This window comes from Erythrolamprus reginae, chromosome 2, assembly GCF_031021105.1.
Source record: "Erythrolamprus reginae isolate rEryReg1 chromosome 2, rEryReg1.hap1, whole genome shotgun sequence".
In the NCBI taxonomy this organism is placed as follows: domain Eukaryota; kingdom Metazoa; phylum Chordata; class Lepidosauria; order Squamata; family Dipsadidae; genus Erythrolamprus; species Erythrolamprus reginae.
In genome coordinates, this window is record NC_091951.1 from 312286742 (window position 1) to 312308954 (window position 22213).

Consider the following 22213-nt stretch of genomic DNA (forward strand, 5'->3'; position numbering starts at 1 on the left):
TTCATTGTCCCAGCATTATTTTTATTACAATAGATTACATGACTTTATGTCAGCAAGCTCAAATAATATTAAATTTTCCTAAATGCTAGCTATTTATTTATTTTATTTTATTTTATTATTAGATTTGTATGCCGCCCCTCTCCGTAGACTCGGGACGGTTCACAGCAGTGATAGAAACAATGTACAATACAAATCTAACAATACGAAGTTAAAAACCCATAATTTAAAAAAAACATGCACACAACACACCATACATAAATTATATAGGCCTGGGGAAGATATTTCAATTCCCCCATGCCTGACGGCAGAGGTGGGTTTTGAGAAGTTTACGAAAGGCAAGGAGGGTGGGGGCAATTCTGATCTCTGGGGGGAGTTGGTTCCAGAGGGCTGGGGCCGCCACAGAGAAGGCTCTTCCCCTGGATCCCGCCAAATGACATTCATTCTGTTTTTACATTGGTTCTGAAAAACAATGAAACATTTATTCTACGTAAAGCTTTTACATAACTATGAAAACCTGTACTGCCTTCTCTGAATAAGTTCACATCAGTGAGATAAAGCACATGAGGTATTTTTAAAATATGGATCTTCAGATCTTTGTTCTAGAACAGTAACATCTGCTATGCAACAGGGTCAAGCAGGATAGGCAGGATCATTCAGGAGTGCCAGATGTAGGGTCATAGAAGTTTGCCTTCTTTTTTGTTCTCCCTCTTAAAACTTGCCATGGACAATCATGTTTCCTCTTTCCCATTAGCACTCAGAAATATATTGACTTGGCTGCTCAGACAAGCCCAGAGGGATGGGTGGGAAGTGAATAAGATGCTTGTCAAATATGGTTTTAACTAGGGAAGGATTGCAACTATTTCTAGGTTCTTATATTGTGATTTTATGGTTTTATTTTGCATATTTTGAAATAACAAAGGGACAATTGTTTGTTGCTTAGAATTAGTCTGATTAGAGCAACCCCAAAGCCCTGATTAAGTGATTAGATGGATTGAACAGATAGATAAAAATACAAAAATGTAAGGTAAATAAGCATTCTGTGAAGAACAATTTGAATAGAGTTTTTTCCCCACAAGAACAATTTGAATAGAGTTTTTTCCCCACAAGTTGTACTGACAGCATCATTCTTGTATCCTAAAGACTATAACCATATTTTAGTCCCTAGTAGTATTATTATTATTATTATTATTAATAATAATAATAATAATAATTAGATTTGTATGCCACCCCTCTCTGTAGACTTGGGGCGGCTTACTGCAATGATAAAAACATTATATAATGACAAATCTAATAGTTAGAATCTAAAATAACAATAATTCATTTAAAAAGTCTAAAAAACAAGAAACCCCAATGCTGTATATAAAAAACATACAGTCATATCATACACAAAAGGCTACATAGGCAGGGGGAGATGTTTCAGTTCCCCCACGCTTGATGACAGAGGTGGGTTTTAAGGAGTTTACGAAAGGCAAGGAGGGTGGGTACAATTCTAATCTCTGGAGGGAGCTGATTCCAGAGGGTGGAGCCGCCACAGAGAAGGCTCTTCCTCTGAGTCCCGCCAAACGACATTGTTTAGTTGACGGGACCTGGAGGAGACCAACTCTGTGGGACCTAACCGGTCGCTGGGATTCGTGCGGCAAAAGGCGGTCTCGTAGATACCCTGGTCCGGTGCCATGAAGGGCTTTATAGGTGATGACCAACACTTTGAATTGTGACCGGAAACTGATCGGCAACCAATGCAGACTGCGGAGTGTTGGAGTAACATGGGCTGGATTACCAGTATTTTCATATAAGTGAACTGCATTTATTGGTGATTAAGTAATCAGTTTACAGTATCTAGCATAAGAAGAATATGGAATTAAATTTATAACTACCACATTATAAGATTTCGTTTATGTTTTAGTATCATAATATATGATACTAATTAGTGATCTAAAAATCCTTACATTTCACCATAGAAAATATTAAATCCTTGGTCTGGATAAACTCAGTCCAACACTGGATCAGCAACCAGTTCATTTTACATATACAACATATTTATATGTTGAACTTTATTCTCTGTTAATAGCCCATTTACATATTTTACTCAGATGTTTTTAAACTATTTTTCAAATTTTCAGCAAAATTACTACTAGAGGCTTTAGTCGTGGATATTCCTCTTGGGAAAAGATGAGCCATCTAGCATGGTTTTATAATGAAAAGCTGTTATCAGAATGATTCTGAACTACAATTATAGCACATTTAGCTGCAACCATAGTAATTCATCATAATGTAAGGAGAGGAAGCTGGTTGAATGCGCACTGATTAGGGGGAAATCAGCTTTTTTGATATATCACTGTAGATAAATTGCTGTCAGGTCAGTATTTTACATAACATTCCTTTTTTGAAGATTTAGCAATCAAATAGTGACCATGAGGCACTAAAGCCCTCCCTTTAAGGATCAGTTCATTTCAGTTTACATTCCATTAATCTGGAAGACATTAATTATACTTTCTTTGAGGCAATTTATTACAAAAAGAAATTATGCACTTGTCTGACTGTTACTGCGCAACTCTGTTATGAGTAAAATATAAGAAATAAAAATAGTGACAGTATCACTATTTTTAAAGGAAGTAATCAAAACAGACACAAATAAAATTGCTGCAAATTCTCATTCTATTAAGAAACACAAAGAGTGACAAAGATGGCTTGAATACCAAGATTTTTAACTCTAGGTCTGTATTATTCAAGTCACCCAGCTTCTTTATACTCAAAAGTTAAATATATTTGAGTTGATTGACATCAGTGATTTGTTTGGTAACAAATACCTGGGTTTCAAGAGAGGCTGTGTGACCCACTTCTTTAGTTTTCGTCGTCCAAACAAAGTTTTTGTATGATCCAAGATACAGAAAAGACTGCCTTTGGTTTTCAAATCAGTCTGAAATAATTTATAGGCATTAAATTAATAAATTGGTGTAAAAGTTCAATATAAAATATAAATCCAAAATAGAAAACAATTAAAAATTGTTAATTCTAGAGAGATGAATGGATTGTAGAAATATTTTAGACCTACCAAATATAAAAACAGTATCAAAATCATACAATGCAACTTAAACACCTGCTTCCTTTTTTTCCTTTTAGTTCCCTTAAAATTGTTCACACTGGTAATACTAGGGATACTTTATATACCATATTTTTCGGAGTATAAGACACACCTCAATTTTGAGGATGAAAACAACAAAACGTTTTTGGCCTCTGTGCACCCCCATTTTTGGGCCATTTCCAGCCTTTTTCTGCCAGTTTTTAAGGCATTTTTGAGCCTTTAAAAAAAAACAATTTTTGGGGCTTGGGGGCCTATTTTGGGGGCTTTTTTGGCCCATTTTTGAAGCTTTTTCCGGCTTGTCATTGGGAAGAAAAGTATAGAAAAAGCCTAAAGTTCAGACTGATCTGCTGGCTCCACCTGATGAGAAGAGGCATATTACAGAGCAATCTCCGAGGGCTAGTGTCTGACACCAAACTGTGTTGTATTGTGCTGCCTCAGCAATCTTTGAGGGCTTCTAATGGCGCACAAAGATTGCACTGCAACTGGCTGTAGAGGCCTCAGGATGATGCGAATGCAGTGCTTTAGCAGTCTGGTCCCAGATTTGTCTTAGCAAAACCGCGAGCACAGTGCTCCAGCGGTGTAATGAAGCCCGGTTGATCCTACAGACCACAAGCAAACTCTCCAGCAGCTTGTGTCCTGTCCAGGCTTAGTAGACATGCTTCACTTGATGACGGTGGGCAGGGGAGAGGCTGATGGGTGTTGAGCCCTCATGACCTGGCCGCCTGAGTGCAAGGCTCTGGCCACAAATTTGGAGCCAATGAGTGTTCTCAGTCACCACCTGACAAACAGCTGATTTGAAAACAAAGGGTCACTGCCACTTGATGTAAAGGCCCCATTGTACTACCGTGCATGAGGAGGATTGAAAATGTCCACTCCTCGTAGCAGACAGAGAAAAAGCTGTGAAATCAATGCCAGAGTCTATCCCTGCACCCACCAACTCAGGTTGATCTAATGTCAAAGAACCCAGCTATAATGAAGGAACCAGTAGTTAGTATGGAGTGAGTTTTGCCATATCTGTCCTGCTGAGCACCAAGTCAAAAGCGGATCCTAGCAGTCAAAAAAATAGACAGACACAGTCCTCATCACTGATGGATGAGGATAACCCATCCTGACTTCTGGGTGGAGAATGGGGCATGCGGAAGCCAAAAAATGGCCAGTGGGTGGGCAGGGCTTCAGCAATACTCAGCCTATAAGATGCACAGAAATTTTCACTCAACAGACAAAAAGTGTGTCGTATAGTCTGAAAATTACGGTAAGTCTATGATTAGCTTAGTTCTCTTTCTGAGGAGAATGGAGACTAGGAGCTATGTAGTGAATCTTACAAGTCTAATTCAGTAATTCCATGGCACAACTCTGTAGAATCATGATCCAGTTTTTCCAACTCTCTAGTCCAGGCCAACATAGAGAGAAAGCTTCAAAGCCCAAAGAATGATGATACTGCTGTTAAAATCAAAGCAATGCTAGGAGCCTCACCTTAGGAATTAATGTGCTTGGGACTTCAGTATCAGTATTTACTTCAAATATCAGCTGTTGCCAGGCATTTCAAATATATAAAAATATATAAAAACTCTATCTAAATAAAGTAAAGCACTGGAACATATAGGAATTCTGACAGTTTCTAATAAACTACAGACTGTACAGCTCAAAGTGCTGATCCTTGATTCTAACTCTCAAATTTCACTATTTACTGCCAATTCCACCATAAATCATATATGCTTTCTGCATGTTAAATCTGGCAATGCTCGTATCTTACTATACGAAACCTACAGAAGTTTAAATGAAGGTAAAATCTTATGAAATCTTTTGTCAAATCTGTTTGCTACTCTAATCTTAATTTTAACAAGAACACTGGACAATATTGGTGACACTAATGGACATTTAACCTTTTCTGGTTACATAGCCATTGAACTAATTCCTAATCATTTTTTCAATTCCTTCTAAATCTTTTCATTTCTAATCCATTTATTCATTTGCTTTCTGATTCTTCTTCTATATATTCCTACATTTCATAACTTTAAAAAGTTAAAGTATAATTACAGCTATTAATTTCTGGTTTCTAATTTTTAAATTTTAGTGAAAAATCCCTTCAGTCTTCAAATTCCACTTCAGGCACATTCTCTTGCCTCTTTGCTACCAGATATAAACTTGGATTTAATTACAGTCATTTCAGAAAAGTAACTCCACTGTGAATACCTTTCTTTTTCTCGATCACATTATTTTAAGAACTACCAGCTTCTTGGATATGATATTTGATTTAATTTTATTTAATTGAAAGGTGGATGCAATATATATACAGACCAAAAAGGACTGGAAAAAGTAATGTAAAGTTTAATTCACAAAGCACATAAATATAAAATTCTTCCTTACTTGATTCCGCAAGATTTCAAGATTCTTTAATGTAGCTCCATTTAGCGTCATGTATTCATCTTCACTTGATAACTTCTTAAAATTACTTAAAGAAAAAAAACATCCATAGTAAAGATACAAAATAGCCACTAGCACCTTAAAAATAGGACTTAACTTTATACATTTCAAGAAAAGGACAAACACAGAGTAATAGATATGAAGGAACATGATTCATTTTACTTAGTACATTAAACAATACAATTTATATTAATACATACATTTTCATTAAAAAAACCTTAATTCTAATTTAAAATTAATTATGAATTTTAAAAATTTAGTGAAGTTAGTGACTTTCTTCACTTTTTAAAGTAGATATCATGTTTCATGTCTCATTCCTATATATTTCCATGGTGCACAATGGTTAGAACCAGAGTTGGGTTCCTCCCAGTTCAGACTGGTTGTATAGAACTGGTAGTAACTAGGGGCCTGGGTCACCAGAACCAGAAGTGACCCCGGATTGCCATGCCCCTAAACTTGCAGCGATTCTTGCACACACAGCTGGTTTTTTTTAGCACTGTGCATGCGTACAACCCCACAGAGCATAGTGCGTCAGGAAGTGAACCAGCAGCGAGGTAAGCCAGAACCCACCCCTGGTTTGAACGCAGTATTGCAGGCTAACTCTGCTCATATCCAGGAGTTTACTCCTGACCAGCTCAAGGTTGACTGAGCCTTCCATCCTCTCTGGGCGGGTAAAACGAGGACTCATATTGTGGGAGCAATATGCAGACATTTGTAAACAACTCAGAGTGCTGTAAAGCACTATATATACCATTAAATCTAATTGCTATTGCTATTGATTTTCATAGTAAATTGAAACAGTTTCATACGTGAGTTAACTGAGTTAATTTATTTCTACTTTTTTTCTACTTCTAAATATAATCTTCATGATAGCTTGGATATCACAATTATTGTGCACTTATTTTGTGAAATAACATATCGTATAATATGTAAATCAATGTAACAACAGTTTTAGTTATCTAAAATTAAAACAATTTACCTTGGGTTGTAGAGTATCTTCTCTAAATTAAATTCTTTAAGATACATGGTTACAGCAGCCAAAGAACACAACACTGATTTATCAAACTTTAAAATCTGGGACAATGCTTGAGAACCTGGAAAAAGCAGCAGTTTGTAGCCAGTTCTCCAAAGTGGCAGCTTAATCATTACTATTACAGAATTATTTTCTGGACTACCAAAGAGGTATGTTCCTACAAATTTACCTTTTCTTGGATTGATATTGAACTCATTTATTTACTAACTGTAAAATACTAACAAATTAATTTTATGTCAAATTGACTACTAAAAACATTTCTTAAACATTTCAGGATTCCCAAAGGTACTGTTTTGTTCAGAAACAAATAAGAATCAAATTACTAGTGTAAAGTTGCATTTTTGAATTAATTTTATGTTTTGATTTAAGGCATTGCTAAATTAGAATTAGTTTTTACCAGCTCAAAAGGACAGGCAATAATATTTTTTTCTGCTGCTAAAACATTGTTGTATGAAAAATAAATAATATATAAGTACATACTGTATATTCATCTTAAAAACTATTAACTTCATTTAATGCAAACAAATGTTTTGTAAATTATGTCAAACTAACATGACACAAAGAAGTTTTATAAAATAATAAAGTAACCTGTAATACACACAATTGCTAATAAAATAAATCTTTCTGGATTAGGTACCTGCGCCATTAAGTATTTGATTGCCATAAAAATCTGTAATCATCTTAAAAGCATTTGTGTACTCAAAACGTTCATTTTCCATTCTTTCAATTCGTATTCTGTCATCTTGTAAACTGTAAAAAATAGACAATTTTAACTTTACTATGCTGTTACTTACAGCTGAACAATAGCAAAAGCTCTCCATACTTTACTTCAACATTCACACAAATGACTGTTTTTCCAAGTGAAACTTTTAAATCAAGTTGGTTTGAAAGGTGACCTTTCCTTAATGCATTTTGAAAACATTCACTTTCTACAAATTCAATCCCAAGGAAGATTTAGAGTTCTGAATTTGGACTTTAAATGTTATTCTCTTTCCTCTAGCTAAGTCCTGCAATATTTACCTTTCTAAAAGAATGACAGTTAATTGTATTATTATTATTTTGTTAGTTTGGCTAATCTGATGTGGAAGAATTGGGAAAGGAACATCTTGTCACTCAAATTGTTTTCACACCATTGAAATGAAAGCCTTTTTTCATTTATAAAATAAATGGTGTCAGGTATTAAATTATCTCCTAAAAAGTCCTTATAAGCTAAGACATACTTATATGATTGAGCAAAGAGTTTTGCCCTGTCATGTTTGCTATTTTTAATTATTTTGAAGACATTTAAAACATTTTCCTAACTCTGCATTCTAAGAAGTCCAGAAAATAATTACTAACAAATGTATCAATGTAATCAATGCAAAGTGGGGATCTTGGCCTGGCAAATAAGAAGAAACAGATGAAGACACTTTTGAAAAAGAATCATACGACTATACTCAGGGTTGAGTTCCTCCCGGTTCAGACCGGTTCACCTGAACTGGTAGCGACCTGCTAGTGAAATCACGATGACATCACCAAACCAGATTGATCAGTGCCAGTCTGTAGATGCCGCCAACATTTTGTTAAAAAAAAATCAATTAAAAAAAAATTTATACTGTATATCATATATTTTAGTTGTAAATCTTACATCTAGTTTCCAATTAAATTCCAATTTCTAATACGTGTGTGTGTGTGTGTGTGTATATATATATATATATATATATATATATATACAGTGGAACCCCGACATAAGAGCTGCTCTACTTAAGAGCAACTCGAGATAAGAGCTGGGAGGGGAGAGATATTTTTGTTCTACTTACAAGCCCAAATTCGAGATACAAGCGCCAAGGAGCTGGCTCCTGAAGCCAAACGCTAACTTCCGCGTTCGGCTTCAGGAGACAGCTGCGAAGCGGCGCGCGTGTTTTAAAAGGTTGCAGCCGGCCTGGGGGGCTCGGGGGGGTGCTTGCAGCTTTCTTTCTTGCTCTTTTACTTTCTCTCTTTTACCTTCCCTTCTATTTCTTCTTTTCTTTCTCCTTCCCACCTTCTTCCCTCCCTCCCTCCCTTCACTCATTCCTCTCTTACTCTCCCCTTTCATAAATTTCCTTGCTTCCTTCCTCTGTTCCTGTCCCTTCCCCCTTTCTTTCTTTCTTTCTTTCTTTCTTTCTTTCTTGCTTTCTTTCTTGCTCTTTTTCTTTCTCTCTTTTACCTTCCCTTCCTCTATTTCTTCTTTTCTTTCTCCTTCCCACCTTCTTCCCTCCCTCCCTTCACTCATTGTTCTCTTACTCTCCCCTTTCATAAGTTTCCTTGCTTCCTTCCTCTGTTCCTGTCCCTTCCCCCTTTCTTTCTTTCTTTCTTCCTTTCTTTCTTTCTTTCTCTTTTTCTTTCTCTCTTTTATCTTCCATTCCTCTATTTCTTCTTTTCTTTCTCCTTACCACCTTCTTCCCTCCCTCCCTCCCTTCACTCATTCCTCTCTTACTCTCCCCTTTCATAAGTTTCCTTGCTTCCTTCCTCTGTTCCTGTCCCTTCCCCCTTTCTTTCTTTCTTTCTTTCTTTCTTGCTTGCTTGCTTGCTTGCTTGCTTGCTTGCTTGCTTGCTTGCTTGCTCTTTTTCTTTCTCTCTTTTACCTTCCCTTCCTCTATTTCTTCTTTTCTTTCTCCTTCCCACCTTCTTCCCTCCCTCCCTCCCTTCACTCATTCCTCTCTTACTCTCCCCTTTCATAAGTTTCCTTGCTTCCTTCCTCTGTTCCTGTCCCTTCCCTCTTTCCTTCCTTCCTTCCCACCCTCCGCCCATTCATTCACCCATTCCTCTCTTGATCGCTTAAAGCCGGTCCCTGGTGCAAAAAGGGTTGGGGACCTCTGTCCTACAGGATTGGGTGGCAGAGAAGTTGAACATATGTAAATTTAAAAGTTTAAGAAAGTTTACAAGTTAAGTGAAAGAAACTTCATTATTCATTTATATGTACATGTACATTTCTTCATTAAAAACATGTCTTTCTGCATAATTTAGACTAACTTTGTGAGTTTTTTGAGGGCTGGAACCAATTAAAATTATTTACATTAATTCCTATGGGGAAAAGTCGTTCGAGATAAGAGCTGCTCGACTTAAGAGCCCAGGTCCGGAACGAATTAAACTCGTATCTCGAGGTACCACTGTATATATATATATATATATGTATGTTAATAAAAGATAAATAAAGATGATTTATGAAAGAGGAAAATAAGAGCAAAAGAGTTAGAAAGATTTGAAGTTTATTTAAGTAAGTAATATAAATAGAGAAGTTTAGAGTTTGAGAAAGAAAAAAGAAAAGAAAAAAATATGGAAGAAAGTAAATCTACGTATGGCGCAGACGTTTTTAGGTGATATGACATTATGTTAAAAAAAAGATAGAGGGTGTATATGTATAATGTAGTAAATGTGTTGTTGTATGTAAAGAAAGAAAATATAAGAATTGATATAAAAATTAGTAAGTATTTGTGTTGATATGCTATACAGTGATCCCCCGTTTATTGCGTCCCCAACCATTGCGAACAGGGTACTTCGCTATTTTTCAACCCGGAAGTCAAAAATACCATCTACGCATGCGTGCCGGGCACGCATGCGTAGATGGCAGCGGCTTCCCTGGGTCTTCCCCCTCTTGCTGGCGTCAGCGAGGAGTTTCCCCACCGCCCACGCAAACTCCTCGCTGCCGCTCGCCCGCCCTTCGCCTGCCCACGCCGTTCGCTCCCCCCTCTTGCTGTCGGGAGGGCGAGAAGCCCTCCCCAGCACCCGCTCGCCCGCCCTTCGCCCTGGCGGAGAAATTCCAGCCCCCACCTGGTCCCGCCCGCGGCTCGGCTTCCCTGGCTGCTGCTCCGGTCGCCGATCGTCTCCTGCCTCCCGTGCCGATGTTCCCTGCCAAGCCTGGCTCGGATTCCCTGGCTGCTTGGCAGGGGGGGGGCTCGGCCGAAAGGAGCTGGAGACGCAGAGCTGAACACACCCCTTCATCCCCAAAGGCCGGCCTTTTTGTCTGGGAGGGAAGATGACGTGCCGGTGGCACAGGGGCGAGGGGCGGGAGGCAAATCGCTGCGTCTCCAGCCCCTTTTGGCCGAGCCCCCCCCCCTCCGGCCAAGCAGCCAGGGAAGCCGAACTGGGCTTGGCGGGGAACATCGGCACGGGAGGCAGCTTCTGCCGGACATGGGCAATGGGTGGGACAGAGAAGCGGGGAGAATCAGGAGGCTCCTTTGGCAGCTGGGGGCTGCCTGGCTTTGTTGTTTTGGCTGCAGCGGGTGCCAGGCAGCCTCCAGCCGCCAAAGGAACCTCCTGATTCTTCCCGCTTCTCTGTCCCGCCCATTGCCCGTGTCCGGCAGAAGCTGCTGCCTTATTGCTCTTTGCCGGCGGGATGCAAAGTGCTGGGGTGGGAGGGTGTCCTGACAGCCCCCCCACCCATATGCTTCGCCTCCCGCCGGGCAAGAGCGCTCGGGTGGCAACTTCTTCTAGATACGGGCGATGTCCACGCTCTCTCTCGGCGCTTTCCAGCCGAGTCGGGGAGCGAGTTCGCTCCCGGACTCAGCACGAAAGCCCCGAGAGACAGCGCCAAGGAACGGGCCTGTCCACGCTGTCTCTCGGCGCTTTCCAGCCGAGTCGGGGAGCGAGTTCGCTCCCGGACTCAGCACGAAAGCCCCGAGAGACAGCGCCAAGGAACGGGCCTGTCCACGCTGTCTCTCGGCGCTTTCCAGCCGAGTCGGGGAGCGAGTTCGCTCCCGGACTCAGCACGAAAGCCCCGAGAGACAGCGCCAAGGAACGGGCCTGTCCACGCTGTCTCTCGGCGCTTTCCAGCCGAGTCGGGGAGCGAGTTCGCTCCCGGACTCAGCACGAAAGCCCCGAGAGACAGCGCCAAGGAACGGGCCTGTCCACGCTGTCTCTCGGCGCTTTCCAGCCGAGTCGGGGAGCGAGTTCGCTCCCGGACTCAGCACGAAAGCCCCGAGAGACAGCGCCAAGGAACGGGCCTGTCCACGCTGTCTCTCGGCGCTTTCCAGCCGAGTCGGGGAGCGAGTTCGCTCCCGGACTCAGCACGAAAGCCCCGAGAGACAGCGCCAAGGAACGGGCCTGTCCACGCTGTCTCTCGGCGCTTTCCAGCCGAGTCGGGGAGCGAGTTCGCTCCCGGACTCAGCACGAAAGCCCCGAGAGACAGCGCCAAGAACGGGCCTGTCCACGCTGTCTCTCGGCGCTTTCCAGCCGAGTCGGGGAGAGAGTTCGCTCCCGGACTCAGCACGAAAGCCCCGAGAGACAGCGCCAAGGAACGGGCCTGTCCACGCTGTCTCTCGGCGCTTTCCAGCCGAGTCGGGGAGCGAGTTCGCTCCCGGACTCAGCACGAAAGCCCCGAGAGACAGCGCCAAGGAACGGGCCTGTCCACGCTGTCTCTCGGCGCTTTCCAGCTGAGTCGGGGAGCGAGTTCGCTCCCGGACTCAGCACGAAAGCCCCGAGAGACAGCGCCCCCCGGACCCCCAACCCGGGTTTGGGGGGCTGCTAGGAAGCCCCCCATGCCGGCGGCAAACAGCCGCGCCGCCCCCAATCTTCGGCTCCTCGCTAGCGCTGTGGGAGTAAAAACACCGTCTGCACATGCGCAGATGGTGTTTTTACTTCCGCATCGCTACTTCGCGAAAACCCGCTCATTGCGGGGGCTCCTGGAACGGAACCCTCGCAACGAGCGGGGGATCACTGTATATGGTATATAATCTATTGATTTAAAGACGAATAAAGAGATACTGTATATGATATAGAATCTTTTTTGCATTTGATTACAGTTTGGTTGGTTTTGGAATTGTTTTATAAATTAGTTTGATTCAATTTTGAACGTTCAAAGATGAGATAGGCTTATTACTTTCATAGTATAAAGGTTTGATATTTTTTTGCTAAAACCCATTTGTACCATTTATCCCATATTTTATAGTATTCTGAGTCTTTTTTGTTTTGAATTTCCATTGCTATTTTGGACATCTCCGCGCATTCCATGATTTTGGTGATGACTACCAGTAGAGGTAAAAAAAAATTTTTTTTAAATTTTCCTTGTGACCATGCGCAGAAGCCAAGTTCTGACACTGTGCATGTGGTCACCATCCTTTTTTCAGCTCCCCCCCCCCCAGATTTTTCATTACTGTGCATGCTCACGAGGTGTGCGCACACAGCGCAGGAAGGAGCTAACCAGCAGCAAGATAAGTTGGAACCCATCAGACTCTATTGGGGTATAGTACTTTGTTACTCCTACTGTACAAATAAAGAAGTGAAGGAGGGTAATCTGGTTTAACAAGTAAAAGAAAAAATAAAACAAATAAAACACTATGAATGGAAATACAGTGATCCCTCGATTTTTGTGGAGGTTACGTTCCAAGACCTCCCATGAAAATCGATTTTCCGCGATGTAGCGGTGCGGAAGTAAAAACACCAAAAACACTAAAAACGCCCGCCGCTCGCCCGTTCGCCGCTCGCCCGCCGTTCGCCCGCTCGCCCGTCCGCTCGCCCACCCGCCCGCCGTTCACCCATTCACCCGCCCGCCGCTCGCCCGTTCGCCCGGCCACTCACCGCTCGCTCGCCCGTCACTCGCCCGTTCGCCCGGCCGCTCGCTCGCCCATCCGCCCGCCGTTCGCCCGGCCGCTCGCCCGGCCGCTCACTCGCCCGGCCGTCACTCGCCCGTTCGCCCGTTCGCCCGCCCGTTCGCCCACCCACCCGCCATTCGCCGCTCGCCCGGCCGCTCGCCACTCGCTCGCCCGCCCCTCGCCCGTTCGCCCGCCCGCCGTTCGCCGCTCGAAAACAAGAGAGGAAAAGTGAGAAAAAGAGAGAGAGCAAGGAAGGGAGAGATAGAGAAAGAGAGCGCCCGCTCGCCGCTCGCCCGCCCGCCGTTCGCCGCTCGAAAACAAGAGAGGGAAAGTGAGAAAAAGAGAGAGAGCAAGAGGGGGAGAGATAGAGAAAGAGAGAGAATGACAGGAAAGAAAGAGAAAGAGACAGAGAAGTGATTCTTGGTGATGACGTATGACATCATCGGGTGGGAAAAACCGTGGAATAGAAAAAAAACCGTGGAGTATTTTTAAATTATTATTTTTTTAAAACCATGGTATAGCGTTTCGCGAAAATCGAGACCGCGAAAATCGAGGGATCACTGTATAAATATTTATTGGATTTTGATAAGCTATGAAATAGTTCTAATAGCAAACTCTCTACAACTAATACAAGCAACAACACAATTTTTCTACAAGCTTTCAAACACCAATCACAAATTATTGTCAATATTTAAGATAAAATGTTTTGAACTGATTCAATGAGATAGCTAATACATCTTTATTATTACTTGTTCCCTTTTGTACCATAAAACCTGGATTTTGAAATATGTTTATTTTCTTCCTAGTAGTATTTATGTTTGATGTTCTTCAAATGTCAATATTCAATTAATTATTTTCTGCAAACTGTTCACCTCTGGAATGCAAAATAGTTATCTATCATACAATCATTTTTTACCTAACCTTTTTCATGAGAAGGGAAAATAACATGCTTACCTACAACTTTTAGGGGTTTTTTTCCTGAACATATTTTCCTAAGTTATTTCTTTGTTGATACTGATATCTTTGTACTATGCCTAAAAAAGGGAAGCGCTGCTTTATTTCAGTATCTCTATATAGTAAATTATTCACTTCCTATCAATACTGAATAAATAACATTACAACCAATTTCAGTCCCAACTAGAACGATTAAGTACTCTCCCTCTCCTTAATTCCTGCAATGCCAAATGCGTGTGTGTGAATGTGTAAAAATAATTCTTGAATGCAATATTTTTAAAATAAAATAAAATAAATATTTTGACTATCAACACTAATTCTCCAGTCTCTTTTCTCTTTTCAGCATATTACATTCAAGAATTTTTCTAGAAATCTTCATGGCTTGACAATGCATTATCTTCATACTGTGGGGGTAATATAGGATCTCTGATGAAGATCCAATCCTATCCCAATAAATATTATCCTTATCTATATTTGAAGTAACAGCCATATAAATCAATATATGAACTGCAGGATTCCAGATCAGAAAGTCTAGTACATCATTAAATGATTACTTATTATCAAGACAAATGTTCAAGAAAAGTACATATAAGGACTTGCTGACTTCTCACACATACAAAAATCTGACCAAGACTTTAAAGTAAGGTTTTGAATAAATAAATATCAAATTGTTGTACTAAATAGAGGTTTACCATACAGAAGTCATTCTATTTATAAGCTTCTCAGTCTGATCTGACACATCTCTAGGAAGAATAATCTCAGCAGGCTGCAGGCGTAGTATTAGGTTTTCCAATTCTAAACGAGCTGTAGAATCTTGAAAACTGTCAAACAGAACCTCTCCTATGGTAGGCTGGACTGCCTGAAAAAGGAATATAGCAACTTCTTAAATTATTTTCCAGTTAGAATAACTCTGTAAAACCTTAAGGCATCTTATTTCCCCCCCTCTCCCCTCCTTCCCTCTCTCTCCCTCCTTCTCTCTCTGTGTAATAAACCAACTTAGATATACTGTAGAATGGTTCTAGAGAATGTTTATTTTTTATTTACATGAACAAAGGTCCATGCAATATGAAGCTATTGTCTTCAGCCATAAAGTTGTCTCAAGGTATTTGCCAGAAGTACTTAATGATCAAGCATTCAGTTGCCCCAACTCAGACCATTATTAAACTGATTTGTTTAAAACTGCTAAACCAGTGAATATCACATATTTGTTTCATATATGTACTAAAATCCATTTATTTATAATCCTGCTTTTACTTTCACCAAATTGCAAATTCAGGAACCCAGTATTTGTTTGTTTGCTTGAGAGTTAAATTTATTTGCACATATCTTGCTGTGAGGCTACTCTAGGTGGCTTTGGTGTTGCTTAAGATGCTACTTTATAGATACTCTGGATTCTGACTTAATTGAATCTTAGCTAGTCAAGTCAATGATCCTTTTGTAATCTAATAAATGAGGGGAGAGGTAAAATCAGTTGAGGAACATTGGTATAAACTGTCAAACTGTAATAATTCTCCAGATTTGTTTGTATAAAATTGGCTTTGACCTGAATTAATTTCACTTTTTTTCCTGTTGAAAGTAACAAGGGTTCAGTGGAATGTATAAGCCCTTGCTAATCTATAAAAGTTATATATAAAACCAACCAACCAACCAGAGTTGAATCAATTACTCCTTGTATTATACTACTCAATATTATCTGTTAGAATGAAGTATTTTCACTTCTTCTTCCCACTATCAGTCTCCCCAAAACTATTTAAAAAATATTGGGCAAAGAGAAGAATTGATAAAATAACCCTAAACTTTTAATCTGTCCATTCTACAACCAATCATTTCTGAAGAGACTCTGACCCTTAAAGTTCTTGTGGAGCCAACAGAAAAGCAACAGCTGAGAAAGTCCCCTTCATTGTTGGTGCTGCACTAAAAAAAATCACAGTAGTAATTCATTAATTGGTTCGGGGAGGTGCTATTGGTTACCAAAAATGATGACTACCAAACAAATTTTTACCAAAAGGAATCATATACAGGTACTGAGTCACAAAATAACCAACACCAACCAGTTCTAACTTGTGCATAGAGAACCAAACAAAGAGTACCCACCAGGACAAAATGTTTGCATCAAAATGCGTTGAGCATCAAATTTGATGAGTTTTGAAGCAGTTGAGTACCAAGATATTCACTGCATTGTATTTGTATTGAAGAACAGTTGGATACAATGTGAACAATTAAAATTTCTATAGCTACAATTATAAATTAAAACTTTTTAGAAATGCTTACCACTATGCCAAAAACAATGTTGTGATTCTTATGGTTTAAATTTTCTTTATTTTCAGAGATGCAGAGAAGATAATTATCCCAGGCATTACAAGAGATTTCCTCATCCTCCACTGAATTGTCTAATTTCAGCAGGGGATTCAAATGTAGCAAAGTGTTAAAGAAAATTAATTATATATGTACTATTTGCATAACCCAAATACAATATGCTGGTCTGAAACTTTTACTTTTGTACAAGACCATTTTGTGAAGGTTTTGTTCTCGTATCTAGTTGGGATGGAAATTCTACATTATTAAGGAAAATGTGGGAGATTTTCCCCAATTTATTTTAGAAGAAACATCTAAATGTAGTTCCATTTGTCATTTTTTTAAAAACCAAGAATCTCCAAATGATTTTTAAAAAATTTTCATTAATTGTATTTAAAATTCCCCAAATCACTTTTCCTTTAGCCCTATGACAAGCAAATAGAATTAAAGTTAAAACTACATCACATGCATGTAATGAATTTTGTACAATAATCTATGCAATAAAATACTATAACACAAAACACCACAATAGGAAAACCATTATTCCTAATATGGGCAGGTTTGAAACAAAAAAGAAGAAGCAGGAATAATATTAATATTAATATTAATAATAATAATAATAATAAGAAGAAGAAGAAGAAGAAGAAGAAGCAGCAGCACCTCCAGATCGGCTGAAAACACCACTGCCGATTGCAAAAATGGTGCTCCGCCGGGTGCTGGCGCCCGGCGGTAGCCTTCTGAAACAGCTGGGCGGTTCTCGGCGGCCTCCGGAACCCGAACCCGAACTTTTGCCAAATTTCTGGGTTCGGTGTTTGGAAAAACGCCAAGAAGGCCCCCGGCTGTTTCAGAAGGTGACAGCCGGGCAGCGGTGCCCAGCAGAGCGCCATTTTGCGATTTTCCCCCCCCTTGCACGCATTAATTGCTTTTACATTGTTTCCTAAGTGAAACATTGTTTCGTCTTACGAACGTTTTGCCTTACAAACCACCTTCCGGCACCAATTAAGTTCGTAAGACGAGGTATTACTGTAATAATAATAATAATAATAATAATAATAATAATAATAATAATAATAATAATTTATTAGATTTGTATGTCGCCCCTCTCCAGAGGGGAGGAATAAACAGAGTATATTTCAAACTACTGAGTAAGAGGTACACGAAAATAAATGTCATAAAAATAATTTAACATTAATAATAAAAGGATATCTTCTCCTAGAAATGTAGTTTTGGTATACAGCGCAGTTAATTTTCTGGTAAAAAGAGAGCTTTTGTTCTCTCCAATAGCCTTCAAAGCAGCAGTTTCCATTTGTTTTACTACTCCTACCTGCAAGACAGAGAACATGAAGCATTGAATAATGTGAAATGAAAATAAATATATCAAATATTGAATTATTTTAACTCAATTATTTTCAGTTAATTATTATACTTCCACCATTACTGGTCGCAAGTCCAAATAAGAGTATCGGACTAGCAATCCATCCCTGTAAATATTATACCCACTACAGAAACAGCAACAAGGAGCTGAAGAAAATTTAGTCAACCAAGCAAGAGTCCTGTTTCAAGTCATATGGTTTGCAAGAAGACACTGGAACATCTTGGAGACCATAATTTGCAGACAATGTTGCCCTGCTTGAGGAAGTTGAGCTGAAACTACAAAGAGTGATGACTGTCTTAGATGAAGCAGCAACCAAAATTGGCCTCAGGATAATTGCCAAGATATCAAAGGTCATGTACGTGAACTCCACCGCACAGATGTACAATGAAACACACTAGGATCACAGCAAATTGAGGAAATAGAAATTGGGGTAATTGGTCAAAATGGAAATGTAGAGACGGACATCAAGTGCTGTATTAGAAAGGCAACAGCTCTTTTCCAGAAGATAAGTAAAATCTGATCCCTACCGTTTATATCACTAAAACTTAAACTCAATTTGCTTGCTTCTTTAACGGTCCTAACAGTCATTTATGCCAGCGTGAAGCAACTATTAACAAGAGACTTTACATCTTCCAACAATAATGTCTTTGTTAAATCCTAAATATTCACTGTTTGGCCATGTTATTAATGAAGAAGTGCTCCAAAAGCGTTTCTGCTGCAAACTACATAACATTGTCATACACGGAAGATCCAACTTGCAGGTCATATTTTCTGCATGGAGAATAATCAAATACTCAAGATGACAATGAGATACACACACAACATTCGTAGAAGACTTAAAGACTCTAAACATCACCTGATGCTGAAGTAGTCTCCAAAGACTGAAAATGCTGGAGATCCTCTGCTGCCCAATATCCTACATAGGCTCCAATGCTAATGCTAAACTGAATTATTTTACAAACTGGTGGAAATCATACCTATCAATTTAATTTTTCCTCTGAGAAACTGCAAGAAACACTGAAGTATGACTTTGTACCACATTTTATAACATATGATCAAGAAATAGACTCTACTCTTTGGAAATATAGCTACGGAGAGAGGCGGCATACAAATCTAATAAATAATAAATACAAATCTAATTAATCATCATCATCATCATCATAACATTGTTATCTTACTTAGTAACCAACCTCTGACCATGACATGACACTACTAAGCCATGGATCATTTTCAATACACTATAATGATTGGAGTCATGCAATGTGATTATATTACCAATCTCTATCTAGATTTATGTTAAAAAGACACATGGATCGCCACAGCCATGGTGCCAGAATGAATTAATGAATGAACAAACAAATGAAAATGCTGATGTAACTAATGATTTTAACAGACCCCTGGGTTTAGTCATCTCTCATATCATGCACACTTTTTTGCCTATACAAACCTGCTTAGGTTTGTAAAGCAAAATGCAAGCAGAATTAAAATTCACTTTAGACTTTGTTCCTTGCTTTGCCTGCACAAGCCTAATTAGCTTTAAAAAACTGATCTTCCCTAAGTTGCTTGTGATATCTTGGAGGGTAACAACTCACAATTGAAACTTTCCCATTGCTGATCATTGTAAACAAGAAGCAAAGAATTGCAGTTCAGTGACAGAGCATTTGTTTTCCTTGTAGAAGTTCAAGACACTTGTGTTATGTGTTGTGTTATGTGTTATTTAGATTTGTATGCCGCCCCTCTCCGCAGACTCGGGGCGGCTCACAGCACAGCACAACAGTTTGTAACAAATCCAAATATAATTTAAAACATTTAAAAGAACCCCATTTTGTTAACAAGCATACACTCAAACATCCCATACATAAAATGTGCATGCCCGGGGGAGGTGTTTCAGTTCCCCCATGCTTGCCTAAAATCCTGAACAGTCTTCAACAAACAAAGGAAATAGTATACTATGACAGATGGATCAATTTCTAATGATATAAAATAGCTTCCAGAGTTCTAAGCCAAAGTTATAAATCATAAATGATACCAAACAACAAAATAGAGGGAAAAGTACGCAAGTATTATTGGAAGATAGCATATACATTGAGTGAGAATTAAATGCATGCTTTGATTACTTCAAAACCAAATTAGGCAATAGTTTACTTTAGGATTATAATTACAAACTACTGTTCAATTTAGGAAGTAGGAAAGGTCACTTGTTTTGGAATGTTTTATTTGAAAGTATTCAACTCTGAAAAACAAGCTAATATAAAACTAGAATGATATATGTAGCTTTAGAAACAAACCTTGTATCCCTTTGCTACAAGACGGTGAACATGAACAAATAGTCTGTGCGTTGGTATGCTGGCAGTCATAAAATTGTGGTTTTTATTACAATATATATTCAACTCCTTAGCAGCAATCTATAAAATAGAATTACAGATAATTACAACTTATTCTAGTAGCAATGTACATTCTACAAAATTCTTATGTGCACAGGTAGTCCTTGTCCATGATTAGGACTGAAACTTCTGTCACCACAATATGGTTAATAAGCCAGTCACATTTGATTTTATAACCTTTTCTGCCCCTGTCATTAAGTGAATCTAGCTTCCCCCATTGATTATGCATGTTGAAAGCCCCCTGGAAAATTCATAAATGGAAATAATGTAATTCCAGGAAGCTACAACATTCGTAAATACATCCAGGTTGCCAAGCAGTGCCCCAATTTTGAGCACAGGATCAGAGAAATGCTGCAACAATTGTAAGTGCAAGGACCAGTCATAAGTCACATTTTCAGTATTACTGTACTTTTGAACTGTGTTAAGGATATGGTTGTAAATCAAGGACTACTTATATAATAATTATTTAATGACATTTATTGAAATACATTGAAAGTTTCAAAAGATTAAATAATAAACATTGAAAGTTTCAAAAGATTAAAAATACTTCAACCTTATTAACATATAATTTTATATAATTCTGTCTAGGTATGCAGCAGCATAAAAGAGGAACCTAGAAATTTTTTTAATTGTAATTTTGTCAATACTTACCTTGTATTTTAAGCAAATTTCAAAATTAAAACATAAATATGAACAAATTCATATCAAACACTTGGTAAAAATCAGACTTACAAATAAGTTGTTAAATAAATATGAAAGTACTGTTTGGAGCCAGGAAAAAAAAGAAGCTATCTGAGCCACTGAAAAAGCATGCTGCTACTGTAGCTGTAACCTCTCTGGCAAGATATAAACCAACGCAGTGGTACCTCTACTTAAGAACATAAGTTCCGTGACCAGGTTCTTCAGTAGAAACGTTCTTAAGAAGAAGCAATTTTTCCCATAGGAATCAATGTAAAAGCAAATAATGCGTGCAAACCCATTAGGAAAGAAATAAAAGTTCGGAATTTGGGTGGGAGGAGGAGGAAAAAGTAGAGGAGGAGGAGGAGAGTCGCTGCCGAAGGAAGAAGGTGAGGCAAGGGGAATAAAAAAAATCCAAAACTTTAAGGCTTTAAAAAAAGAGGGATTCTGATGCAGCGAGGAGCACACGCCTCCCATACACTGGCTGCTGCTGCTGCTACCTGCTGCCTCTTCTTTCCCATGCTGAAGGGCGCCCATCTCCTCTCGCTCACTCGCTTTGTAGCCGGCGCCTTTCCTTTGCTATGGTGACTCTTCGGCTGCCCAGAGCGAAGGGAGCGTTTCTTTTCTCTGGGCACTGGCAGAGGTTTATTCCCTGTGCAAGTGCCCAGAGAAAGGAAAATGCTTTGTTTGCTCTGGACTGCCAAAGCGCCATCGAAAGGCTCCTTTGGCAGCCCAGAAAATCCTGAGATGGCCAGGATTAAAGGAGGAATAGCAGGAAACTGGCCGGGCCTTTGTGCCTCTCTCAAATTTCCTGGGAATTTTTTCCGGGCTCGGGTTCTTAAGTAGAAAATAGTTCTTAAGAGGCAAAAAAATCTTGAACACCTGGTTCTTATCTAGAAAAGTTCTTCAGTAGAGGTGTTCTTAAGTAGGGGTACCACTGTATCTGCTTATAGTTCTTATCCCACTTGGAAGTTTATAAAGTATCATATTTTATCTTTTTGCACAGAAGCTTTTCAATAATTATGCACAATATTAGTGACAGCAACATATAACTATTACACAATGCCATACAGGAAAGAGCCTTACCTCTGCATCATCTCCAAAAAATCTGTACTTATAACCACATTCAATACATAAAATAGCATCATTATACTGTTTTTTTAATTCTAAAAACTGGAGCTCAAGAGGTGTATATACAATTTTGGTTGGTTTTTTAAAAGTTGTATCTGATGTATTTCGGGTATTTTCAGATCTTCTATTCATGGTGGAAAAGTGGCAGAGATTTCTTCCCTATTTGTAAAATGAAAATATTAACAAGAAAATGTTAGCAAAAGTATCATTATTGATGCAGGAACAAAAAATTATTATAGAACTAAATTCCAACTCATCCTCCTTTCATTAGTGGCAGAATGCCAAATCTAACTAAGGAAGCAAAATGAA

The 22213-nt window shown here is 39.3% G+C and overlaps 2 protein-coding genes across 2 annotated transcripts in view; both read right to left on the reverse strand.

Annotated features, from left to right (window-relative positions):
* The window catches only part of FAM151B (family with sequence similarity 151 member B), a 786337-nt gene that overhangs the window by 677545 nt on the left and 86579 nt on the right, over positions 1–22213 (reverse strand). The window lies entirely within an intron of this gene.
* The window catches only part of MSH3 (mutS homolog 3), a 59318-nt gene that overhangs the window by 25914 nt on the left and 11191 nt on the right, over positions 1–22213 (reverse strand). The window contains exons 3-11 of the mRNA XM_070743088.1: positions 21860–22063; positions 20000–20116; positions 17543–17660; positions 16313–16455; positions 14734–14900; positions 7177–7289; positions 6486–6600; positions 5450–5534; positions 2808–2917 (exon numbers count right to left, since the gene is read on the reverse strand). Coding sequence (XP_070599189.1) covers positions 2808–2917; positions 5450–5534; positions 6486–6600; positions 7177–7289; positions 14734–14900; positions 16313–16455; positions 17543–17660; positions 20000–20116; positions 21860–22036 — 1145 coding nt within the window. The 5' untranslated portion in view covers positions 22037–22063. The remainder of the gene's footprint in view (positions 1–2807; positions 2918–5449; positions 5535–6485; positions 6601–7176; positions 7290–14733; positions 14901–16312; positions 16456–17542; positions 17661–19999; positions 20117–21859; positions 22064–22213) is intronic.